General features: G+C 32.1%; 3 protein-coding genes and 1 non-coding gene across 4 annotated transcripts; 2 read left to right on the top strand and 2 right to left on the bottom strand.

Moving 5' to 3' along the window:
- Window positions 1-131: 131 nt before the first annotated feature.
- LOC130974420 (COBRA-like protein 6) lies at window positions 132-3120 on the top strand. The gene is given in 7 exon segments (XM_057899309.1): window positions 132-183; window positions 317-396; window positions 1530-1986; window positions 2065-2232; window positions 2505-2772; window positions 2838-2923; window positions 2926-3120. Coding segments are annotated over 7 exon segments (1287 nt in total). The 3' UTR covers window positions 3102-3120.
- A 1372-nt stretch (window positions 3121-4492) lies between these two features.
- Window positions 4493-7331, bottom strand: LOC130972985 (uncharacterized protein At4g06598). Its single transcript, XM_057897346.1, has 5 exons — window positions 7154-7331; window positions 5650-6388; window positions 5317-5392; window positions 5072-5198; window positions 4493-4800 (listed from the first exon to the last, which is right to left on the bottom strand). The coding sequence occupies exons 2-5, from the start codon at window positions 6369-6371 to the stop codon at window positions 4601-4603; spliced, it is 1125 nt and encodes a 374-aa protein (XP_057753329.1). The 5' UTR covers window positions 6372-6388; window positions 7154-7331; the 3' UTR covers window positions 4493-4600.
- A 14053-nt stretch (window positions 7332-21384) lies between these two features.
- Window positions 21385-24492, top strand: LOC130974183 (uncharacterized). Its single transcript, XM_057898955.1, has 2 exons — window positions 21385-21609; window positions 21968-24492. Exon 2 carries the CDS (start codon window positions 22040-22042, stop codon window positions 23975-23977), a length of 1938 nt encoding a protein of 645 aa, XP_057754938.1. The 5' UTR covers window positions 21385-21609; window positions 21968-22039; the 3' UTR covers window positions 23978-24492.
- Window positions 24493-25244: 752 nt separating this feature from the next.
- TRNAR-UCG (transfer RNA arginine (anticodon UCG)) lies at window positions 25245-25318 on the bottom strand. Its single transcript has one exon. It is a non-coding gene; the product is annotated as a tRNA-Arg (tRNA).
- Window positions 25319-25625: the final 307 nt, after the last annotated feature.

The raw sequence follows: 25625 nt of genomic DNA, 5'->3' as shown, positions 1-25625 counted from the left end.
GCTGAGTAAAACACAGCTAGCCATATACATATACCCCCTTTTTATTTTTCAATTTCCTTTTGTAAATAAAAATTTCAATTTGTAACATCCTTTATTTTATTTTTATTTGGGTTCAGGAGGATCAAAAATCAATGGCCAACATTTTGGCCTTGATAATATTCTTCATCACTTTCTCCCTCTCTTGTAAGGACCTTTTCTCCCAATTGTTCCACGTAGTTTTTACATATACCCTTTTGTATAAGAAGCAGCCAAAACCCTTTTCTTCTTCTTCTTCTTTCTTGTGTTAATTTTTATTACCTTTATTCTGAGAATGCAGATGGATACGACCCGTTGGATCCTTCTGGCAACATCACCATCACATGGGATTTCATAAGTGATAATGGGGCTACGGTTGATGTAAGCAATTCTTTATTCTATTACATATTTATTTATTAGTTTTTTAATAACAAGTATTTTAATCTTTTATTTTCCGGGGCCACCATCACCATGTGGGAAGGTATAAAAGTGATACAATCAGTGCTACACAACCTGGTCCTACTGATTTTTTAATCCCATTTTTTTTAAAAAAAATACATCAAATTGATCATATTTCATTTTTTCTGGGGGTGATCTGATCTTGAAAAAAAAACGTGTTTTGAGAATGTCTGCGGAGTTTGGATTTGTTAAGGAAAAGAAAGAAAAATGGGGGCCGCCGTACTTGTTTGTTAGGTTATGTTGGGGTGTTGCTGAGTTCAGGTTCTCACTTTGCTGCTGTCACAGTCCTAATTTTCTGTCTTCCTTATATGCTTCCAATGGTTTTGCACCACGTCACCCAAGTAGATTTTGTTTCCTTCAAAGTAAGGACTAACGAGGGCATTCTAGTACTTTTGCTCTGTAGAGAAATGCGAGCATTTGGTCCCTCAAATTTATTCATAAAATTATAATTGATTTAATTTGGATTCTAAATTTTACAATAATAATTCGCATTGGCTCTTGAACTAATTTTCATGAATAGCGTGTTGATTTTGCAGTTATCTTGCTAAAATTTGAACTCATCTAAATTTTATGTGATTCAGATATGCTAGACCTCCTATAAACTTAATTGATTCGCTAATATTTTTACAAAAATGATAATAACAAATTTAATTCAAAAATTTTAAGATTTTAGAAATAATCAAGCTTCTAAAAATTCTAATAGGTCTCGATCACAAAAAACTTGAACGAAAAATCTAAATTACATTAAATTAATGTACCAAATGTCGTTAATAAAAATCAGTTTAAAAGTTAATACAAGTTATAATTATAAATTTCGGAGTCGAATTTGAATTTACTGAAAATTTGAAAATCAAATTAAGTCTAACCTCAAAATTTAAGAGCCAAATTGATTATTAACTTACCGAAATGCATAAGATTGTTGTGGTCTCTCTCCTTGTTTCTCTTTCAATTTTTCTCCTCCTCTTAATTTATTATTTATTATTAAAAAAAAACATAAACTGTTTTAAGTTTCAAGTATCAAATCAAACTGAATTGAATTGAATGCATGGTTGAAGGTGAAGGTGTCAATATACAATCTGCAACTGTTCCGGCACGTGGAGGCGCCGGGATGGAGATTGGGATGGGGATGGAAAGGAGACGAGGTGATTTGGGCGATGTGGGGAGCAGAGGCAATGGAGCAAGGTAACTGCTCCAAGTTCAAAGGCCAAGACAAACCACACTGTTGCCTCAAGCATCCTCTCATCATTGATCTTCCCCCAAACGCTCCTTACAACCACCGCTTCTTCAACTGCTGCCGTGGCGGTCTCCTCTCTTCCCTCACTCAAGACATCACCAAGTCCGCCGCCTCCTTCCAAATGAACTACAACAAGCCAACTCTAGATGCAACCACCGCTTCTTTCACCATGCCGGAGAATTTCACCCTCGCCGTCCCCGGTTACACCTGCAGTGCACCCTTTCAGGTCCCCCCTACCAAGTTCACCGCCGATGGACACCGATGGCAACAAGTCTTAGGTACCTGACTCTTATCAGAACAGATCAGTCATTCGTATAGAATACATATTAAAATATTTTTAAAACAAAATTCTGCAGACACGTGGAATGTGACGTGTATGTACTCGCAGTATCGAGCATCGCCTGCACCGAAATGCTGCGTCTCCTTATCTGCATTCTATAACAGCACCATCGTTCCCTGCCCCGTATGCAGCTGCAACTGCAAAGGCCTACCAGGAGCACATTGTATCGAGTATACATACGCACACTTTCTTCTATTTTTAATTGCATTGTTTAAATCAGTCAAATCATCTAACGGTTCTTAAATATTAACTTCACGTAAAGTCAACTGCATCTGAATTTTCACCATGATGGTGAAATCAACTTCACGTAAAGTTGATATTTGAGAACCGTTAAAGATAAAAATTTAGTCAAATCAATCAAATCATCTAACGGCTCTCAGCTATTAATTTCATGTAAAGTCGATTGCACTTGAGTTTTCATCTTCTGATTGTATTGAAAATGTTGCAGTTCATCATCGGTGTTGCAACTGCCACAACAAGAGTCATCGGAAGTGGTGAGGTGCTCGCGTCACATGTGCCCAATTCGAATCCACTGGCACGTCAAACAGAGTTACAAAGAGTATTGGCGCGTAAAGATCACCATCACAAATCTCAACTTGGTCAAGAACTACTCGCAGTGGAACATCGTTGTGCTACACCCTAACTTGCGAAGTGTGACCCAAGTTTTCAGCTTCAACTACAAGGCCCTCCCTATCTACGGCAATATCAGTAAGTTACTCTGCAGTTGAAAACTGTTAAATGATTTGACATGTTTGACTAAACTACTTATCAGACGATACAGGGATGTTTTGGGGGCTGGAGTACTACAATGACATGTTGCTGTCAGGGAAGGATGGAAATGTGCAAACAGAGATGCTGCTTCACAAAGACACAGAGGAGTTCACATTCAGAGAAGGATGGACATTTCCGAGAAAAGTTTCATTCAATGGGGAGGAATGTGTCATGCCATCTCCTGATAACTATCCAAGCCTCCCTAACAATGCACATCTTCTCACTTTCTCCTCCTCCTTACTTACTGCCCTCTATTTTCTTCTTTACATTATATTCTTCTAGATGATTCCAATACTCATTCTTCTTGTACAATTTCACATTTCATCTCCGTTTCACTTCGCCACAACATGTGAAAAAAAAGCAGCAGCCATTGTTGTGTAGGAACAAGATAAATACATTATCTTTTGGTGTACTCGCTTAAAAGTATGTGAAATTCGGAAAGATTATCAAGAATTTTATTTACACGTTAAAACCAACCACCAAAATTAATAACTATGTATTTATGTATAAATATTTGTATAGTATAATTAGTTTTAGTATATATTTTGTATTTTAATACATATTTTATACTAATGAGTAATGAATGATTTTGGTAACTGAGTTTGATGTACATTTAGTATTGTTGAAATATTATATATATTGAATAAAGTATTAAAATAAGGTAAAGTTCATTTTTAGTGTGTTTAAAATTGATGTCCTAAACTTGTCTTGGAAAAACCTTCTGTTTTGTAGGAGTTACGCTGCAGTTTTACAACACATCTTCAAATCCGCCACCAAAAATAATTATCTAAAATATTTTATATTGTGTGCATCAAAATTAAACTTGGATTGGGTTAAGTAACGTTTCTTTTGCTTTTTAACATTCGGTTTTACTCCCTTTTTTTTAATCTACAGCATACCAAGCTTAATGCAGAAATAAATAATAAAAAATAATTAAAAGAAGAAATTAGTCACGTCCGATTCCTTTTTTGCGTTCAGTATTCATTATCGCCCCACTCCAATTATTATTATTATTATTATTATTATTCTTGCGTATGGGAGTAAATGAGTAATCCATGTAATTAAGATTCGTTATATTCCATCAACCATTATGTTGGCACAGCAGAACCAAACCTAAATACATGGCTAGCATTCTAATCTTAAAGAACCAAATAGGAGAAATTTGTATCAATAAACAATTAAATATACAAATCTTACAGAACACAAATATATTTTAAATAAAATCACAAATACATGCCCAGTTCAATATGAAACATAGTGCTTAGAAGAAACCATGAATTTTCATTAGAATCATATAACAAACATTAGCTTAACATACATAATCCATACAAATAATGCACATTCGAATAGCTCTAAAGATATTTTGCTGTCTGCAGGCTGAATTCAGCTACAATGATAGTTCACAAGACATGGGGCTTACAAATACATGAGAAATGAATGGAAACACACAGTGAGAGAATTGAAGCTGTTACCACCTCCGGCCGATCAACCGACCAAAATAGAATAGGATTTCGGCTGACCACCAGGTGCACATCAAATGATTTTCCTTTTTGTTTCTGTTTTGGTTGGGGGAGGGGGGAATTCGTGGTAATTGATATTAATTAAAGCATACAGAAGCCAAAGACTTAATGCCGAAGCCAAAATAATCAATGCGGGCAGAGAGAAGGGCATACACTGGAAATCTCTGCACAATCCCGCAGAGGGAGAGGGTGCAATTTGGTGACAGGCGATGCAACACCGGTTGAATGAAGATGCAAGACACAGCTACAGCTACAGCAAATCTAAATTCGAAGTGCGCCAGTAACAGGGTCACGCCCTGAACCGGCATCCTTGTGTTTTAGAGAAAGGTTAGCAAACTGGGATTCAAGGTCTCTGCTATTTGTGCGCCGATGGCTGGCAGAGGGTTGCTGTGGCTGCTGCTGTTGCTGCCGATACATTGCACGTAATCTTCCGATCTCTCTTTCCAGTACTTCCTGCTCCACTGAGTTTCAGATTGCATAAAAACACATCAAACTTTGATAAGCAAAAAGTAATTTTTTTTCAACTAAGATATCTGATATTATAAAAAAAAATAAAATAGATAATCAAAATGCAGCATAACATCCCAAGAATTTCCCTAGTTGTATATGAGTGAATATATAAGCACCCCCTCAAAATGCAGGTATTTAGATTGGTACACCAATACACAAATGACTTCCAAATTCCAACTTACAATAAGACCTATTAGCTTATGTTCAATGGTAGAAACTTACAATATTTGATAAGCTGCTCTTGTGCTAAACTTTCTAACCGTTGCTTGAGAGCTTTGTTCTCCATACTCAGGATGAGATTCTGCTGGTTAAGAAATTCAAGCTCGGCAGATACTTCAGATCCTTCGGCCTATAAATTGACATACATAAAAGAGTAAATAACAAAAAAATAATAAATCAGAATAAGAAAATTTCCAAAACAGCATAGAAAACATTGATGCATATCATTGCCTAACGCTAAAAGCTACCTGTAAACCTTGTACATTTCTTTCTAATTCAGCTATGTATTGAAGTTTACGAACTCGTGAACGCTGAGCAAATTGCCTGCAACACAATTTATTCAAATTTTTAGTCCATGCAAATTTTCATGTACATAAATCAATTGAGAGCATAAAATTCTCTCCTAGTTTCATTATAAGACAGGTATACTGTAAATAGATCAGACTAAACTTGACTTGTCACTAAAAAGCCATGCTTTAATAATATAATTTCCTGCTAAGGATTCTGTCTTGACAAATTTTGACAAACTAAATATAGAGAAAAAAGCAGCAGAGGAAATTCAACAAAATAACAAGACATACTGTTTAGCACGTTTTGAATCTGTTTCAGTAGCAGATGACTTTGCATTTGAACCATCCTTTCTTTCTGAAGATAATTTTGCATCCTGTGAACCAGATTCTACGACATCATGCTTTTCATTGGCCGTTGATGGAATCCCATCTGCTTCATGTGGCGGGCACGACAGTCCTGAATTCTGAAAAGCAACATTTTCTTTGACAGCAGGAACACCACCTGGATGTGTGGGAGGATTCAAACAAGAGTCCCATGCCCTATTTTTTATTTTAGTTGAGTTCATTTCTGCATACATGGGCATATGACGAACATCTTTGCTGTGATTTAAGTCTTGAGGTGACCAAGAAGGAATAGGTCCTAAATTCCTAAATTTAAACTCATCCTTATCTGCATAACCGATGTTAGAAACATTAGTGTTTTCCAGGTAGGCGAAAGAATCACTGGATGAACGCCGATGACTGCCCCTTCGAACAGGTGTCTCTGGCTCATTAAGGAGATCATCAAGCCATGAGGGTTGTTCCTCTATAATAAAGCTCTCAGATGATGTCCGTTGGTGGAATCCATTTCCCTCTCTTGGTCTCTGCGCAACCTTTGAACCTACTGTAGGATTCGGCATATAATCAGCATAAGCTTGGGAAACACTAGGGAATGGGATTTTAGGAGGAAGCAGAGCATGCTTTCCAGAATACATCAAATTTCTGATGCCCGAGGAGCCCTTTGAATTTGCCATAAAAACGGAACCAACACCTGTGAGAAACATGTTATGAATCAAAATTACTGAAGAATTTGCCAGGGTTATACACTAGAGGGTAAAGATAAAAAGGAAAATTAACATAAGGCAAGACAATGAATGAATGAAATCTTATGTGCTTATATGTTCTCACTTCTCATTTAAACTCTTACCAAAAATCTATACCAGTTTAATAAATAGACACTTCAGGGATAGAATCAAACGATTAAAAGAAAAAAAAAATATTTTTTTTCTGAAAAATATTGGCTTCCTGGCAAGAGAACATCCAAAATCACTTGGGAAGGTACAGGGTACAGATTGGAACGAATATTCCAATCAAGAGTTCAGCTTCAGGGAAAGAAAACAATAATTGCAACGGAAGTTGAAAAACAAAACGCTGCTCTATCTCAACCAGCTTAAGTTTTCTGTTTCATTTGCTCATGTTCCCATGACTTGATAAAAATTAAAAAAACGAAGATCGAAACTTTATATTGCTTCCCTTCACATAGAACTACCCCCCTAAAAGATGAATTTGCAAAACAAGCATCAACATGCAATCAGAGGAATGAAAAAAGGAAGAAGGAGAAGAAGATCCTGCAAAACAGGAAAACAGTGCTCAAAGAAGAATCGAAATGCTGCAATGTGCGAGGCTCGGTAATCAATGGACTAGTAATTTTTAGCTGATTGAACGAATTGAACACCAAAATGTTGCAAGCGAAAATGTTTAACGCAATCTGGTTCCATAAAAATCAAAAACCAAACGCCGCCGAAAAAAAAATCACCTTTGTAGATTGAAGATTCGAGATCCCGAAACGCAATGCGAAAAGGGCTTGAAATGGAAGCAAAGTTTCTCTCTCTCTCTCCTAGGGTTCTCCTCCTTTGTATATGGCAACCACCTCTTTCTCTCTCTCTCTCTAACTTTCTCTCTCTTCTCGTTGAAGCTGAGGCTGAATAAGGTAACAAGGGCCTTTGATTCTAAACCAGCAAGTAATACTGTTCCCTCAATCTTTTCTTATTTTGCAATTTAACCCCCAAATTTCTCACCTATTCCCAACAACCCCCTTTATAGGGGTGCACATGGGCCGGGTGAAGCCGGGTTTGATGTGACCCAGATCCGGCCCGAAATATACATCGGGTCTATTTATTAGACCCGAACCCGGCCCTAGACCCGATGAAACCAATACACTTTCGAAACCAGGTGAAAACCGGGCCGTTAACATTACATTACGTTGATACCTTCTTGTAAACTAGCATGTAAAAATATCCAAATTTCCAAGGCTCCAATCATTAGTTAACATGATAAAATTCACTTAGAAAAATATAATAAGAACCAACCATTCTTCAAAATTAAAGCATAACCACAATCAATATTAAAGCATAACCACAATCAATACTAATATTGTCTAATAATACCAAATATTTAAATCAATACAAATAACACAATCTTATGTATTAGTCTAAAATCTTATGCATTCTAAACATAAAACATTAACTTATAGTCTTATAATGACTAATAACACAAAATATTAAGGTTTACAATACTTAAATTCCACGTAAGAATAGTCATGATCTATCACTAATAACACAAAATATTAATTGTGTACGTTGACCGGGCCACCAGGCCAACTTCGCGTGACCCGAGCTATGGCCCGGACCCGACCCGAAATAATGACTGGGTCTATTTTTGAGACCCGTACCCAACCCTAAACCCGATGAAATCACTCCAAATTAGTTCCTAAAGTGTTCGGGACCGGGCCGGGCCTTCGGGCCGGGCCGGGTCTGTGCACCCCTACCCCTTTATTTACTTTTTCATCCCCAACTCATCTTTTTTTTTTTTTTGGTCTACCATATCCTCTAGTTCAACATATTACTGGTTTTGTTTCTGAGAATAAGACGGGACAAAATAATGAAAATAGGATAAGACAAGACATTAATGAATAGAGATACAAAATTTTATACTTTTGTATTTTATTTGGTGATAAACTATAATAAATTATAAAAATTTAATTTATTCTATTTTTTTCATTCAAAAAATTTGAGATGAAAAAGTATAATAATAAAAAAATATAATTACGAAAAATTAATAAAAATAATAAAAAAAATAAAAAATAAGTTGTGTGGCTTGTTAGTGTCCCTGTGTCATTCCTGTCAGGATAGACACAAAATACACTAATTTAGTGTTTTTGGACACACTGTCTGTGTCCATGTCTCTTCTGCCAAACATGATTTTGTATCTCTGTGTCCATGTCTCAGTATCCTGTCTCAGTTGTTAAAAAAAAATTAAAAGTGTAAAATGTGATTTTTAACTTTTCATTGTTCTCTCTTATATTTATTATTGATCTTATTTATAAAATTAATGGTGAGAAATCACACTTTACTCTATTAATTATTAAACAAATGAGAAGATCCATTTCCGATAAAAAAAAAACTAATCCTTTATAGATCTGAACTACGTTTAAGAGTCTACAATTAACCAATAAATTACTACATACACAAAATTGATATTTAAACCTTCAACATTACTTATTTAAATCAACAAATGAATTAACTATTCGACAAATATAAGTTGATTTAAGTCTCCAACTTATCTAATTACCGCACCATCAGCTTAATTAATTTTTATTTTACCGTATAACTAATTTATAGGATTATATGTTCTAGATTTTAAAGCTTTTTCATCCTTTTAAGACAAAGATCAAATCCCTGAGTTAACTTGATTTTTTTTTTATGAACAACAGGGATGATGCCCAAATAAAAATAATTATAAAAAAAAAAGCAGTTTTAAAGTGAGTTGTGCCAGAGTCAAAAAAAAAAAATGCAGAATCATAACAAAAAATAAACATGACAACTAAAATCTAAACATGACTAACAGAAGCTAACTTATCCACGTAGGAATTCGCTTTCTTGAATTTATAGGGAAACTTTGTTACAACTTGATTTTGATTTAACACATTATATTTATTATTGTCATTATTAAAAGAAGTTATATATGAATAATTAATTATATAGTATAGTAGTTACGATGGTTATGAAACTTTAACAATAATTAAAAGGTTTAATTATTCTATTAATTCTTATAGTTTCACGAAATTTTTAATTAAGTTTTTATACTTTTTTTATTGAGTTTCTACACTTTTTTTTTCTTTTATTTGAGTTTTTACACTAATTTTTGTTTTAATTGGATCCTTATACAATTAAGTCAATTACTATCAAGAAAAACCTAATAAAAAAAATCAGAAACCCAAATAAAAAAAAGTATAGATATTTAATTAAAATTTTCACAAAACTATAAGGACCAACAGAATAATTAAATTTAATTAAAATAGTATAGTTAAAATTATAAAAAATAACGTTATAAAATTACTTAATAGATCTGAAAAGTAAAAAAAAAAATATTAAAGCATCTAACATAATTGATAAAAAATAATAATTATAATGAATATTAGTTCTAATGATACAAAAATTTAAAACGAATAATAAAAAATTATTTTATACAAATTTTAATCTTATTCGAATAGCTCAAACTCCTAAAAGAAAAAACTATAGTAGCTGGAGTTTCTATGCCATAGAAATAGCGAGTGCTCTATTCTTCAATTTAAAACTACCATAGTAGTTAGATTGTGTCCCAACAAGTTGTGTTACCAAAGTGAAAGTTTAATAGCTCCCAATAATCCTACTATTATTAATATGCATATTATTACCATTGATTATAATTATATAGATGCCATGGGAGAGGAAAATCTTGAGTGAGCATTTCCATTTGATTCTGTTGGTCTTTTTATATTGGCAACCGAGGAAATGTTTATATATGCACGTAAAGTTGAAGAGTGGGAGTGAGTTGTTGACAATAATTATCATAAAAAATAAATAATTAAATTGATAGAGAAAAAAATAAATTAAAATTTAATTTTAATAAACTTTTAATATAAAATAATTTTATATATATTTAATTATATAATATTATATAAATAAAAATAATTATTTTTTATATTAATAACGTAAATAATTATAAAAAACAAATATAATTGTACGACCGTGTAAAAAACGCCATGAATGCATCCAAATAAAACTGAATAAATAAAGGAGAATGCAAGTATGTAAGCATGAAGCAGACAACTAAATCCACACAGAAAGGGCACAAAAGGACAACTACTCCCCATACGTTCCTAACCTCAGAGGATGTCCTTAACATAGAAATCTCTTTCTTTTTTTTGCATATGGTAGTTGTTAAAGCTTTTGCAACTCCATGTGATATTTAATATACAATACTATACTCTTTCAGGCTTTCTACTCTGTGAAATATTTTTCTTTTTTAAAAATATAATCCATTTAAGAATTAGTTTTACATGTTTTCATCTTCAAATTATATTAAACTTGCATAGGGTTTAAATTTACATGTTATTGTTATTATTGAACTATTCTTTTATTTTAGTCTATGACAACAGTCAAAAAATCCTGTAACTCACAAGACTTCTTTATTATTGTCATGAGCTAAGATGAAAGAATAGTTTAATAGTTATTAATAATCTGATAAGAAATAATGACCAAGTATATCAGAATAGGTTTGATAAATTTTTCATTTTTCAAAAATTATTTTAACTATATTTAATAAATTAAAACAAAAGTTACTTTTAATCATTATAAATTATAAATATTGTATTTGATAAAATTTATTTTTAATATTTAAAATAATATTAATAGACATGAATATACTAACGAATAATAATTAATATAGATATTTATTAATATAAAATTATATTAGACATTTTAATTTAAAAAATACATACTAAAATTTAGGTTAATAAAAATGAAGAATGAAATGTAAATATTCATTAGTACATAAAATTATAATAGACTTTTTAATTAAAAAAATATTTTATAAATATGTTAAAAAATATTACTATTTTTTAATAAAATTAGACACAAGCCCGTAATATTTTTTATTGATTAAACACAAACATAAACATCTATAAAAAAAATTATTACATGGGATCTTGTTGGTCTATTTCAAATTGACTTAGTTTTAAATCATTCTTCTCTTTTTTTTTTGGATATTATTTATTTCGAATTTAAATATTCTAAAATAAAAAATAATAAATTAATAAATTAAAGAGTTAATCATTATTAATTTTAAAATTTTTATTATACATAAATTTTATTATTTTAATTTAAACGTCATTAATTTTTTATTTTATTATTTTATGAACTATTTCGTTTTGGAAAAGTTTGATCCATTTATTTCATCAACTTGTAAGATCCACTAGCAATTAATGCAGCAGATTATTTTTTAAAAATCATAAAAAGGGAGATATATATAACAGCATAAGCATAAGTGGGTGTGTACTGCAGATTGAAGTATTCTCATTGGAGTTTCAATAATGAAAAAAACTAAAATAAGAGTGGGAGGGACCATTTATTTATTTAAAAGGAGTAGGGACGGATAAAAGGGCATTGAATAATAGGTGGTGTTGTATAGAATAAGGATCATGCACATTTGATGTGTTTTCTATGGAAATGGTTCTTTTGATATGTTACAATCATATTATGTATATGTTTAAATTTAGCTATTCAAATATATATTTTGTATTTATAAAATTATTATAAATATATAATAACTTATTTAATAAAAGAATTTTTTATATATTATTTATGGTTATTTTAGCTGGTTGGAAGTGTTTTGTACTTGCGCGTTCTAACTCAAAATAGATAATTTCTTAGCTGGTGCTGGACCACCACTACTATAGCATTCCAAGGACAAAGAACAAAAAGAATGAACTAGTGGTTGTTAATTATTAGTTAATATAATTAATTTGGGTTGGTTGAGTGATCAGCTTATTAGTCTGTTTAAATAAATGTGGAAATTTAAATTCTGCCTTGTGTATGTAATAATTTATTGACCAATAACAAATTTTTAAAAAGTCTGCTATACATACAAGTCTTTTTGACTTACAAGTCATATAAGTTGGTACAAACCCAACAAAACACACGCATTACACTCCCACATTCAAGAGTAAATAAACGTACGTTATTCAACTACTTCCTGTTTCCAAAGCGCGCTACTCACCATGCATTATGAACGACCCTTCTTCTTCTTCCTCCATGAAAACGAGTTTCTTGTCAAATTTGAAGATAATGGAACTTCAGAAATACACCCAAATGATTACAGAAATACACCAAACGGTTATAGAAATACACCCAAAGGATTACAGAAATTCACCAAAAGGATTTAAGAAATACATCCAAAATTCGTTGAAGTACACCTTATGCATAATTCAGAATTCTTTTTCTTTCTCCTCCTCATCTTCTGCTGCTTCTTCTTCTTCAAAAATGATTTCAGAGCTTGATGTCAAAAAACAATGGAAATCGAGAATAATGAAGAAAAAAACAAAGAGAAAAGCACATAAGTGAAGAAGGAGAAAGAGAAGGCAAGAAACAAAAGAAAAGAAGAAGAAGAGTAAGAGGAAGAAGAACGTACAGCAAGAAGAAGAATGTGCAATGAAAATATGCAGTAACAGTTCGAAACGCGTTAATATAAATAACTTTGTAAAGATTTGTATAAAAAAAAAAACGTTTGTATATAGAGAATTATTCAATTTTTAAATAGAATTTAGTTCTATAATAAATTAGTCTTTAACCTGTTTGATTAAAATATTTCATATAAAAAAAAAAATTAATTAGCGAAAGTTTAATTGGTCGATCAAACTCGATCAGCCTTAAAAGGTAAATATAAACTATTGTTGGGAGATCACTTCCTTAATCATACTTTTCTCCCTGCAACTCAACTCAGGTCAATCTTTGCTTAAATATCGTAATCATTACTATTAATAACTGTGCATCTAACATAAATAGTGCCTATGGCTATGATTGCACCGATAAATTTAAAAGAAGGAAAAAAAATATTTGAAGGTCTTTACAGATAGATTGATATATCATTACAACTTAGATAAACTTTTATATTAGTGGATGAAAATTTAACACAATTATCATTTTTTATATAGTTTTTGAGAATGTAATTACATCAAATTCTTCATAAAAGAATAAACTATATATAAATAAATAATTATGTTACGTGTATAAAAATATTTAACTATTAAATTAGTTATTTATATAAAAATATATATTAAAATATAAATTATATATTAAAACAGCGTATAAAGTAATACATAAATATATAATTTATAACTGATTTAATAATTTATTTTTTATATATAAATAATATTTTTCTAAAAAATTAAATGACAATTTTAACTGAGGACTTAAACGTAAAGGCTTGATTCCATCATTAAATTTGATGATAAAGTTTATGATGAAAATTAAATAAATGTATAAAAATAAAAGTTGAAGCATACACTATAAGAAAAGGGGTATTGTTGCTCCTACTTTAAAAATATGGTTAAATATTTTTTTCATTTCTAACGTTTTGGATCAAAATTAAAATTATTTTTAACTTTTTTTTTTCAATTAATATCATCTTTAATTTTATAAAATGTTATAAAATTATTATTTTTTTAATTTTTGGACTAAAATACTTTTCATCATCATCATCATCTTTCTCCTCACCCTCCTCACTCCCACCATTTCTATCATATTTACTACCATCTATATTATCACAACTCCATCCACTGCTGCCGCTAGTTAATTGGAGAGAGAAAAAGAGAAAAGTGATGTGAACAAAAGGAGGGGCTGCTGCTACCATCGGGTTGCCATTGTTGTTACAGGGTCGTCGCTGCCATCGCTGGATCGCTGTCGCTGGTTCATCAGAGAAGAGAGAGAAATGATGCGAACAGCGGGAGGGATGGGTAGCTGCTGCTGCAGGGTCATTGCTACCACCGCTGGATCGCAGTTAGTTTATCGGAGAAGAGAGAGAGAGAAAGAGAGAGAGAAAGAGAGAGAAGCGATGCGAAAGAGTAAGGAATTGTTACTGTTGGGTCGCCACTACTGCCGCTGGTTTATCGAAAAAGAGCGAGAGAAGCGATGTGAATAGAGGGAAGAACGGGTTGTTGCTGCAGGGTCGTTGCTGTGGCCGCTAGTTCATTGGAGGAGAGAGAGAGAGACGATGCGAAGGAGGGAGGGGTTGTTATTGCTAGGTCGCCACTACTGCCGTTGCACCCTTTTTCGCCGGCAAAACCTTTTTCTTCCTTTTCTTCTTCTCGCCGGCAGTGGATGTGGTGGAGATAATGAGAGAGAGATGATGATGAAAGATATTTTGGTCTAAAAATTAAGAAAATGATGATTTTATAACGTTGATAATGATATTAATAAAGAAAAAGTTGAAAACAATTTTAATTTTAATCCAAAATATTAGAAACAAAAAAATACTTAACCCTTAAAAATATTATATTTTTTGGAGTGGTATTATAAAAAGCGAAAAATATATGTTTTTAAATGTGACTTTGAATGGTTCATGCAAGACAACTCAACCCTCATCCCAAAAAATTAAAGGTGAGGGAGAGGAATCAATTTTATGAAGCAAGTTGGCTATAATTAATGAACTCCACAGTCCTCACAATAATATACATATTACAAGCCATGATATCTTTCCCAAAACAAAACAAAACTAAAAAAAGGCGTGAAAAGGACACACCCCTTTGTCATCTATTCTTAACATACAGAATCCATTAAATCACATTATTTGATTTTATTTATTTTTTAATTATATTAAATTAATTGGATAATCGGGTTGATTTAGATTATGTAATTTTAAAATTAATATCCAAATCAATTAAAGTCGAATTTAATCATAATTAACTCGACCGTATCTGATTACTTATCGGATCTAAAACTAATATAATTGATTCGAATTAGTGTTGAACGAGTAATCGGATTCTAGATAGGAGTCACTCAAATAAAAATACTAAAAACATATTTTTTTAAATATATTTTTTATTAATTAAAATTTAATATATATAATCGATTAAAATGTATTATTTTTGTTAAAATTAGATCAGACAAATTGATTTGGCCAAAAAATCAATAAACCGAATCTTAAACCAATCTAAATTAATATTCTTTTTTATAGAAAATAACTACAATAATTCTATTATAAAAAATGACTAAAATATTTCTTTTATATATATATATATATATATATATATATATAAATTTTAAAAATCCTAAATTTTAATTCTATAATGATAGAGAAAAAAAAAAGGATTAAAATTTAGAGTTATATATATATATATATATATATATATATATATATATATAATAAAAATATTTTAGTCATTTTTATAATAAAAATATTATAATTATTTTTTATAAAAAATATTAATTTAAACCAATTAAAAATATAATTTATCAATTTTTTGGCAAATTAATTTATCTAATTTAATTTTAATAAAAAAATATAATTTAATCAGTTATATATATATTAAATTTTAATTATTTAAAAATATTTAAAAAAATATTTTAAATACCTTTATTTGAATGAGTTTTTACGTAATTTATTGAACATCCCTACTAGTTATGCCAGATAATATACTGATAAATAATCACTATTCTCTGTTGCATTGGACATGGCATCTATAGACTATAGTATGACACTGTTGTACGAATTAAGAGGATTGCCATCCACTGTTGGGTCATTCAGTTTATACTTTAAGTTCAATGGGCCATTGGGTTGGATTATGTTGCCATAAGGATAAGTTATTTGTAGTTTGTGCACTACACATGTTAATTGAGCAAATGTAAGACAGGGATAAAAATCATCCGCCTAGTACTTTTGGTCCAAAACAAGAGACCGAAAATATTACATGGACAAATATAAAATTGTTAAAAGAAAGTTTAATATTAGTATTTTTATTAAAATTTAGTCAATATTTAATTAATAAAAAAATAAATAATTTTATATTATTAAATATAATTTTATATTATTAAAAATATTAATAATAATTAATTAATAATTACAAATCATAAAATTTATTGATCTTCTAACACTTCTTAATTATTAATTTTACACAATAAAATTATTTAAACTTCATTTTTTTCATATAAAAATCAGGTAAAATTATATAAAAAAAGAATTTAATCAATATACATTGATAATGTAAAACTATTTTAGTCATCCGCTAATTAAATTTAATTATTTAAATAACTATTTAAGTTTTTTTTTTTTGTCTAATGGAGAAATATAACAAAAAATATCAAAAAATAAGACTAAGAATAGTGTTTTATACTTTTATATCAAAAAGGAGAAAATCTCGATTTTTCATATGATCAATCCATTCACTATAAAGATGTCTATCCAAGATATATTTTACCATGAAGCCAGCAGCCTGGTTAGCGGTTCTTTGGATGAGAATATAGCACTATAAAGATGTCTATCCAAGATTTTTATAGCACTCTTTCTTAACGGGTATTTTCTTCTAATAAAAAAATTCGTCATTTAAATTAATTTGAATTTTTATCGATATTAATTATTCATTATCTTTGTCTTTTCCATATTTTTTTTATTGTTAACAATTTTTTAAATCGATATTCATTTTTAAACACTTAGATCATTAATTTTAGTGCCACAGATCACATTGTATCAAATTTTTTTTGTTCATTTCTTACACACAAATTTCTTCTATTATTATTCATTTACCGATTTTGGTAAAAAATTCATTCACTACACATTTTATAAATTCTATCCAATTTTTACCCATTACACCTTCAAATATATAACATTTTCGTTTAGGACACCTTTTGGACAAAAGACTTAATCATTTAAATAAACATTTTCCTTTTATCTCTATGCATCATGATAAGACTTGTGACGTTTGTCATCTTTCTAAGTAAAAGAAACTTTCATTTTCTCAAAATTTTAACAAAACCAATACAAATTTTGATTTATTACATTTTAATATTTGGATCTGTTTCAACAAAATTCTATTATAATCATAAATCTTTTTTTACTATTATTGTTGATTTTAGTCGCTTTACATGGGTTATTTTATTAAAATCAAAAGGAGAAGTGCAAAATCATATAAAAAATTTTATTACTTTAGTTGAAACATAATTCAACTCTAAAATCAAAGCTATTCGTTCCGATAATGGACCAGAATTCATTTTATATGATTTTTATGCTTCAAAGGGCATTATTCATCAACGTAGTTGTGTTAAAACTCCTTTACAAAATAAAAGGGTAGAATACAAGCATCAACATATTTTGAATATAGCTCGTGCTTTTATGTTTCAATCTAATTTAACATCATCTTTTTTGTCTTATACTATTAAACATGTTGTTTATTTACTTAATAGAATTCCATCATCCGCAATTAATTTTAAAACACTATTTGAATTTTTATTTTAATCATCCACCAAATTATCATGACCTTAAAATTTTTGGATACTTATGTTTTGTTTCTACCCTAATGAGTAATGACAAACAGATCAAAATTTGATCAAAGAGCCAAAAAGGCTGTGTTCATTAGTTTTCAACATGGTTTTAAAGGATATATTGTTTATGTTTTAGAAGACAAAAGAATTGAGATTTCTAGAAATGTGATTTTTTATGAAATGATCTTGCCCTTAGTTATAAAAAATGTCCAATTCCATACACTCAGCCGAACATTGCCAAACACGCCTTCTCAAAAACAAAATTTAATTAGTCTTCCAGTTGGACCCTCACTCATACCCATTGACCCACTTCCATCAAATTATTTCTCTTCTCCAACAACCCCTCTTTCTTCCTCACCGAATTTAATTCAAGTCATACAACTTCTCCTCTTTCCGCAATAGACACTAACCCACTATCACCTCCCTCGTCACCTGAGCAACTCCATATTCGTCATTCCGACCGACCTCACCGATCTCCAGCATATCTCTCTGATTATTTCTGCAGTTCTCTTCTCACCTCCACAAATCTCTCTCCCTCAGAGTGTCGTTATCCTCTATCTTCAGTTATGTCTTTTTTTTCTCTTTCATCTTCTCATAATAAGTTTCTTTTATCTCTACATTCTGATGTTGAATCAAAGTCTTTTAAGAATGCCAATCAACACTCTAATAGGCGTAGTGCTATGAAATATTAGTTGGATGCTCTTGAGTTGAACAAAACTTGGCATCTAGTTGATTGTCCTGCAGGTGTTAAGCAGGTTAGCTGTAAATTGGTCTATCACATTAAACGCAAATTTGATGGTTCAATTGATCGATATAAAGCACGCCTTGTGGTTAAATGGTTCACTCAGACCGAAGGTGTCAATTTCTTGAAAATCTTCTCCCCTATTGTCAAGCCTGCTACCATCATATTAGTTCTGGCATTGACCTCTATGAAGCATTGGCCCATACATAAGTTAGATGTCAATAACGCTTTCTTACATGGAGATCTTTCTGTGAATGTTTATATGACTCTGCCACCCGGGTTTACATTTCCTTGACCGAATTAATGCTGAAAGCTGCTGAAGTCACTATATGGTTTACGACAATATAGTCGTATGTGGTATAACAAACTTTCTCATCTTTTACTATCTCATTGATATTAGCAGACCTTATCTGATTATAGTCTTTTTGTTAAGTTTGGTACTCAAATTTCTATCCTTCTATTATTCTCACTGGTAATTCCATTTATGAACTTGCTGCCATTAAGTCTATTTTGCATTAACACTTTTAAATTAAAGACTTGGGTCAATTAAAATATTTTTTTGATATTGAAGTTGTTCAATCAGCGAAGGAAATTTGCTTATCTTAGAGAAAATATTGTCTTGATTTTTTGGAGGATTCTGGTTTATTAGGTGCGAAACATGCCTATGTTCCAATGAATAGTACCACAAGACTATATTAAGACAAAAGTTTCCTGCTATCTGACCATTTTGTATATCGCCATTTGGTTGGACGTCTTATTTATCTCACCACTACTCTACCACACATCATGTATGCCACTCAATAATTAAGTCAATTTATGGCATCTCCTACTAAATCTCACCTTCAAGTTACTAAGCATGTGTTACGATATCTGAAAATTAGCCCCGACAAATGACTTTTTTTTCGAGAGAATCAGGAATTCAGCTTTCCGATTTTTGTGACTCTGATTGGCCCGGGTGTTTCGACACTCGGTGATCTTTAATAGACTATTGTTTCTTCTTAGGCAGTTCCCCGCTCATCCACTTAAACAAAATATCGTGCACTTACCAACACAACTTGTAAACTTCAATGGATACTAAATGTGTTATAATTTTTACGCATATCTCCTATCCGTCCACCAGTTTAATAGAGTAATTCTTCGCATACAAGCAATTAAGGCTTGTAAGCCTTACAAGTTCAATTAAAACTAACGCTCAAAACACGCTTCGAACCATTCTTCTTCCTCTTCGTCTTCTCCTTCTTCTTTTCTTTCGTTTCTTGCCTTCTCTTTCTCCTTCTTTTTCTTCTTCTTGCTGCACGTTCTTCTTTCTCTTACTCTTCTTCTTCTCTTTTTCTTTCGTTTCTGCACGTTCTTCTTCATCGTCTTCCTCTTCTTCTTCATTTACGTTCTTTTCTCTCTGTTTTATCTTTTTTTTTTTTTTCGATTTTTCATGTTGAAATTGTTTTTGAAAAAGAAGAAGCAGTAGAAGATGAAGAGGAGAAAGAGAAAGAGTTCTGAATTATGCATAAGATGTATTTTAACAAATTTTGGGTGTATTTCTTTAAATCCTTTGTGTGTATTTTCTGTAATCCTTTGAGTGTATTTTCTATAATCGTTTGGGTGAATTCCTGTAACCGTTTGGGTGTATTTCTGTAATCCTTTGGGTGTATTTCTGTAATCATTTTGGGTGTACTTCTGTAATCGTTTGGGTGTATTTCTGAAATTCCATTATCTTCAAAAGGATTACAGAAATACACCCAAAGGATTACGAAAAATACACTCAAAGTATTTAAGAAATACACCCAAAATTCGTTGCATAATTCAGAACTCTTTCTCTTTCTCCTCATCTTCTGCTGCTTCTTCTTCTTCAAAACGATTTCAAAGCTTGATTTCAGAAACCATGAAAATCGAAAAAAAAAAAAACGAAGAAGAAGAGGAAGAGGAAGAGGAAGAGGAAGAAGAACTGTTCTGAGTGTAGCGCTTTGAAAACAGAAAACGTTGAATAACGCATTAAAAGGCCTAGTAACTTGTAAGACTTGTAAGTCAAAAAGACTTGTATGTGTAGTACTCCTCAGTTTAATATTGTGATAAATAGAGTGCTCTTTATATTGCTGCTAAATCAATTTTTTATGAACGAATCAAACATTTAGAGGTTGATTGTCGTTTGATTCGACAAAAAGCTCAAGGTGGAGTGATAAAACTTCTCCCCATTCCCTTTTCTAGGCAGCTAGCTGACATCTCCATCGAGTTTTTGTCTTCTCAACACTTCTATCTTAATCTCAATAAACTTAGTGTTCTTGACATCTTTTATCCTCCACCCCTTGCAGGAGCGTATTAAACAATTCTTTCACCTTATCCCATGACAACAATAAAGAAGTCTCACGACTCACAAATTCAACTCAACAAAATACATAAATTCAGTTACAATTTTAGTATTTATTATCTTATCTTATCTTATCTTAATGTTATCTTCTTATCTTATATTATTTTTAATATATATAGTTTTATCTTTATAATTCAATTAATCAATAATCAATAAAATTTTTTTATTTTTTTTATTTTTTCATAATTTAATTATTATAGACAATAATCAATATATTTTTTTATTTTTTTTCTATTTTTTCATAATTTTATTATTATAGGCAGTACCTTCTGATTAATATCACTTAAGTAAAGAGTAGATAGATCATTTAATATTTTCTGAATTAATTAAAGTGGCTAATGTAACAATATATAATTATACAATAATATAAAATAATATTTACTACGATTTTATTTATGAAAAGTAAATCTTAAGAATAAAAGATGATTACTAATATAAAAATATTTTATTATAAAAAGTAATAATTAAGATATTAATAAATATCATATTAAATATATCAAATTATAACAAATTTTAATGATTATTTTCACACAAAAATATTTTTATGGGAGTATTTATTACATTAGAATTTTCCTATCCCTTAGACGAGAGAGTTGCTCTAAACCCCCCAAAAAAGGGGAAAAAAAAAAGAGAAAAAGAAAAGAGGGAGAGTCCGAAGTGAAGAAGAAAGATAGGGCATGAAGGTGTTGAAGAATGATGCCTCAGCAGCCTCATATAAAAACCCCAAACCCAAACCTCTCTAACTTTCGCTTCTCCTCTCCCAAGTCGGCTTCTTCCTTCTGATTCGCGATTCCTCCTTCTTTTCTTCTTTCCAGGTATTCTCTTCTTCATTGCGCACACCTATGCTTTTCAATTTTTCCCCAATCGATCATGATCTCTTCCGATTCTTTCTTCATCCTGCAATGTTTTAGTTCACGCGTCTAAGTATCTGACCTCTGTTTTCATATAATCGAAAACCCTTGTCGCTTTGGTCACAGCTACCAGCTCTGTTTGTTCGCTTGTGGCTTTTGGTTTTGTGTTGCCTGATTTTACTGCTGACATGATTTGATTGCTAATTTTGTGCTATTTTTGTTATTTTCAGCATTTATTTTGATTACATGTAAAATAAAGTAACGGTTTTGCTGTTTGATGTTTTACGTTGATGGTGTTTACTCTTATATTGGGGATGTGCAGGTTGAGTTGTTTAGAAGTTCAATTTGAGGGAAGTTTGTTGAATTGAAGGTTGGTTTTCTGGCAGCCGCTAAAATGGCTGTGCATTCGGAATATCGTCTTATTGGTTACTCAGAAGAGATTGTAGATGGGCAGCCTATTTTTGTTTCTTCAAACTGTCTTCCTATCAAGGCTGTGAAGTATGAACCAGCTGGCCATGCCTTCCATTCTGCCGCACTCAAACTTCTCGGTGTTAGGGAGAGTAACGAAGATCCTGATTCTAAAAAGGTTGTTGACGATAAGGAACCGACATCTCTCCCGTCCGATTCCTACAGCAGCAAGAGCAAAAAGAAAGCTGGAGACAAGCAGCAAGATCACTATGCATTGCTGGGCCTGAGTCATCTAAGATATCTTGCCTCGGAGGATCAAATTCGTAAGAGCTACCGTGAAACTGCCTTGAGGTTTCATCCCGACAAACAGGCTGCTCTGCTTCTTGCTGAGGAAACCGAAGCCGCAAAGCAGGCAAAGAAAGATGAAATAGAAAGCCACTTTAAGGCCATCCAGGAGGCGTATGAGGTCTTGATTGATCCCGTGAAAAGAAGAATTTATGATTCGACAGATGAGTTTGATGATGAGATTCCAACTGATTGTGCTCCGCAGGACTTCTTCAAAGTGTTTGGTCCTGCATTTATGAGGAATGGTCGGTGGTCAGTCAGTCAACCAATTCCATCACTAGGCGATGATAATACTCCACTAAAAGAAGTTGATGATTTCTACAATTTTTGGTACTCCTTTAAAAGTTGGAGGGAGTTTCCCCATGCTGATGAGTTTGATCTTGAGCAAGCTGAATCTCGTGACCATAAGAGATGGATGGAAAGGCAGAATGCAAAACTTTCAGAGAAAGCTAGGAAGGAAGAGTATGCTCGGATACGTTCCCTTGTTGATAATGCTTATAAGAGAGACCCAAGAATATTGAGAAGAAAAGAAGAGGAGAAAGCTGAGAAGCAAAGGAAAAAAGAGGCTAAAATCATGGCAAAGAGGATGCAGGAAGAAGAAGCAGCCAGAATTGCAGAAGAGGAGAAGCGGCGAAAGGAGGAGGAAGAGAAACGAGCTGCAGAAGTTGCTTCACAGCAGAAGAAGGTGAAGGAGAAAGAGAAAAAGCTCTTGCGGAAGGAGAGAACACGGCTGCGGAATCTCTCTGGACCTATATTGTCACAACAGTTACTTGGTATTTCTGACGACGATGTTGAGAAGCTTTGCATGTCATTTGATATTGAGAAGCTAAGGGGTTTGTGTGAGAAAATGGAGGGAAAACAGGTAGTGGACCAGGCAGAAGTTCTAAGAGATGCACTGAGTTGCAAGAAAGATGAGACTGATAAGAAAGAAGAGAGAAGTATCCAACAAAATGGTGCCGTGAAGGTTAATGGCAGTGTTTCTTTAAGCAACATTGAGAAGAAGGAGAAACCTTGGAGTAAAGAAGAGATTGATCTATTGAGGAAAGGAATGCAGAAATATCCCAAAGGAACTTCAAGGAGATGGGAGGTCATTTCCGAATACATTGGTACTGGAAGATCAGTGGACGAAATAATGAAGGCAACAAAAACAGTTCTCCTCCAGAAGCCAGATTCAGCCAAAGCTTTTGATGCTTTCCTTGAGAAAAGGAAACCTGCAGCACAATCAATTGCATCTCCACTGTCAACCAGAGAAGAATTAGAAGGGGTATCAGTTCCTGCAAAGCCTGAAAATAGTGCTGCTGCAACAACAAATAACTCAGAAGACTCTAATAGCAACCAGACATCTGGTTCTGCTCCTTCTCCTGCTGCTGCAAATGGAGTTTCCTCTAGTTCAGAACAAGACGTGTGGTCTGCAGTACAGGAACGAGCACTGGTTCAAGCTCTAAAAGCCTTCCCAAAGGAAACTAACCAGCGATGGGAACGAGTCGCAACAGCTGTCCCTGGAAAGACTGTGAATCAGTGCAAGAAAAAATTCGCATTGATGAAGGAGAGTTTCAGGAGCAAGAAAAGTGCGGTTTAATCTGCTGGTTTGGAACTGAATCATGGAAGCACTGTCAGGCTTAGATCTTATGATACATAGGCATTGTCCCACCAGACATGAGGTAATATTTGATTCCTGTATGCAGAGCTTCTTCCTGCTACTGCTGCTTTAGATTTTACATATTAAATTTTTGAGGAGCTTTACTTCTCCAACTGTAGGTTAGTTTCAAATTTCATCATATCCATAGCTGTTTCAGTCTGATGGATAGTTAGTTTGATGTCTTATTTTATGATGTTTTCTGAATATTAGGCTGTGCCCTGATACCTTAGTCCGACCTTGGAATACATTTACATGTATTGATTATGGGAGAGCAAAATATCATTTGTAGACTAAACCGATTATGGCCATAGCACATTGATATTTTGATTTTTGACAATTTGAAGAACCGATATTTTATTATACAATAGGAAATATCATTATTTGTGTAGCATTATTTGGTTTGAAAGAGACTTTACCTCGCGCGGTATATGGACTTGGAAACAGGGTTCTTATTATTTATCTTAGTTCTTCTTTCGATATTGTCAAAAGCAACAGGATGATGATAACTACCCAGTTCTCTTTTGTTGAATAAAGCTTGGCCATTATTTCACTCAAATTTTTTTAGATCATTTCGGTGCAATTGAGTTCATCATGTTCTCATGGTATCGTTCGAGAGTCGCTTATTATGAAAAATGAAAATGTAGGTGCAACTGAATAAAGCACTCCCTCCCCCCCTTTTTTTGGTGACACTACTCCCACCCTTTTCTAAATTAATTGTCTGTTTGTACAAATTCATACGTTAAATGATTAATATATAGAATATAGACACATGAAGGAGTAACGTAAATGTCTTTTTCTTAAAAAAAGAAACTGTAGGAAGATGAGATGATATGAAATTAGTAAATTACTATTCAGCTTAATGTTGGCTTCAAAGAACCTTGAATCTGCCGAAATGCTGTCTTAACTCTTCTCTTGAGGCCTTCAGTTTTAACTCTCAACTTGCTCATTCTCTTTCTCGAGTTCTGCCACATTCCCATCAAAGTTTTTCCAATCATTACATCTTCAGATAGATACGACGAGTGCATGGATGACCTATCTGCTTTCTTCTCATTCTTTTCCTCGATTCAGCCATTATATTTGGGGCGTGAAGACTGATGTTTAAAATTAGAGCAATAACCGAGTTTGATACAATATAAAAGATGCGATATACTCATGCTACAGTGTCAGTTGTTCGTTCGCTTAAATGTGAAACTCAAAACGAAAAAAGCGACCACAGTGGGAGTCGAACCCACGACCTTCTGATCCGAAGTCAGACGCGCTAATCCACTGCGCTATGCGGTCTTGTGCGATAGGTCTTGCCTAGAAAATATGGAATCCATTTTGTTCGGTTCAGATACTAATACAAGTAGTTAAATACTATTTTTACCAAAGTTTATAAGAATAATATTAATACGCTTTTCCTAATTTCTTGTATTGTTTGTTATATGACTCCATGAAAAAATGATTGATCACAATACACTAATGTCATTTACAATTTTTACCTTTGTCTTTGAATTCTAATGAAGGGTTGTTACTTGTTCGAGGGAAGACAACAACAATAATATACACTAAACACTTGGCTGTCTGATGCTAATTGATAATCATTCCG

Source organism: Arachis stenosperma, chromosome 4, assembly GCF_014773155.1.
Source record: "Arachis stenosperma cultivar V10309 chromosome 4, arast.V10309.gnm1.PFL2, whole genome shotgun sequence".
NCBI lineage: Eukaryota > Viridiplantae > Streptophyta > Magnoliopsida > Fabales > Fabaceae > Arachis > Arachis stenosperma.
Note: the sequence above shows the minus strand (reverse complement) of the source record. Positions and strands in the feature narration are given on the sequence as shown.

What these genes read in the sequence shown, in the direction of transcription:
- LOC130974183 (XM_057898955.1), top strand. Translation starts at nt 22,040, where the DNA reads ATGGCTGTGCATTCGGAATATCGTCTTATTGGTTACTCAGAAGAGATT.
- LOC130972985 (XM_057897346.1), bottom strand. Translation starts at nt 6,371, where the DNA reads ATGGCAAATTCAAAGGGCTCCTCGGGCATCAGAAATTTGATGTATTCT. An exon ending in GATTCAAAACGTGCTAAACA is followed by an intron (nt 5,393 to 5,649) that starts GTATGTCTTGTT and finishes ATTGTGTTGCAG; the next exon opens with GCAATTTGCTCAGCGTTCAC. An exon ending in AGAGCAGCTTATCAAATATT is followed by an intron (nt 4,801 to 5,071) that starts GTAAGTTTCTAC and finishes TCTGAAACTCAG; the next exon opens with TGGAGCAGGAAGTACTGGAA.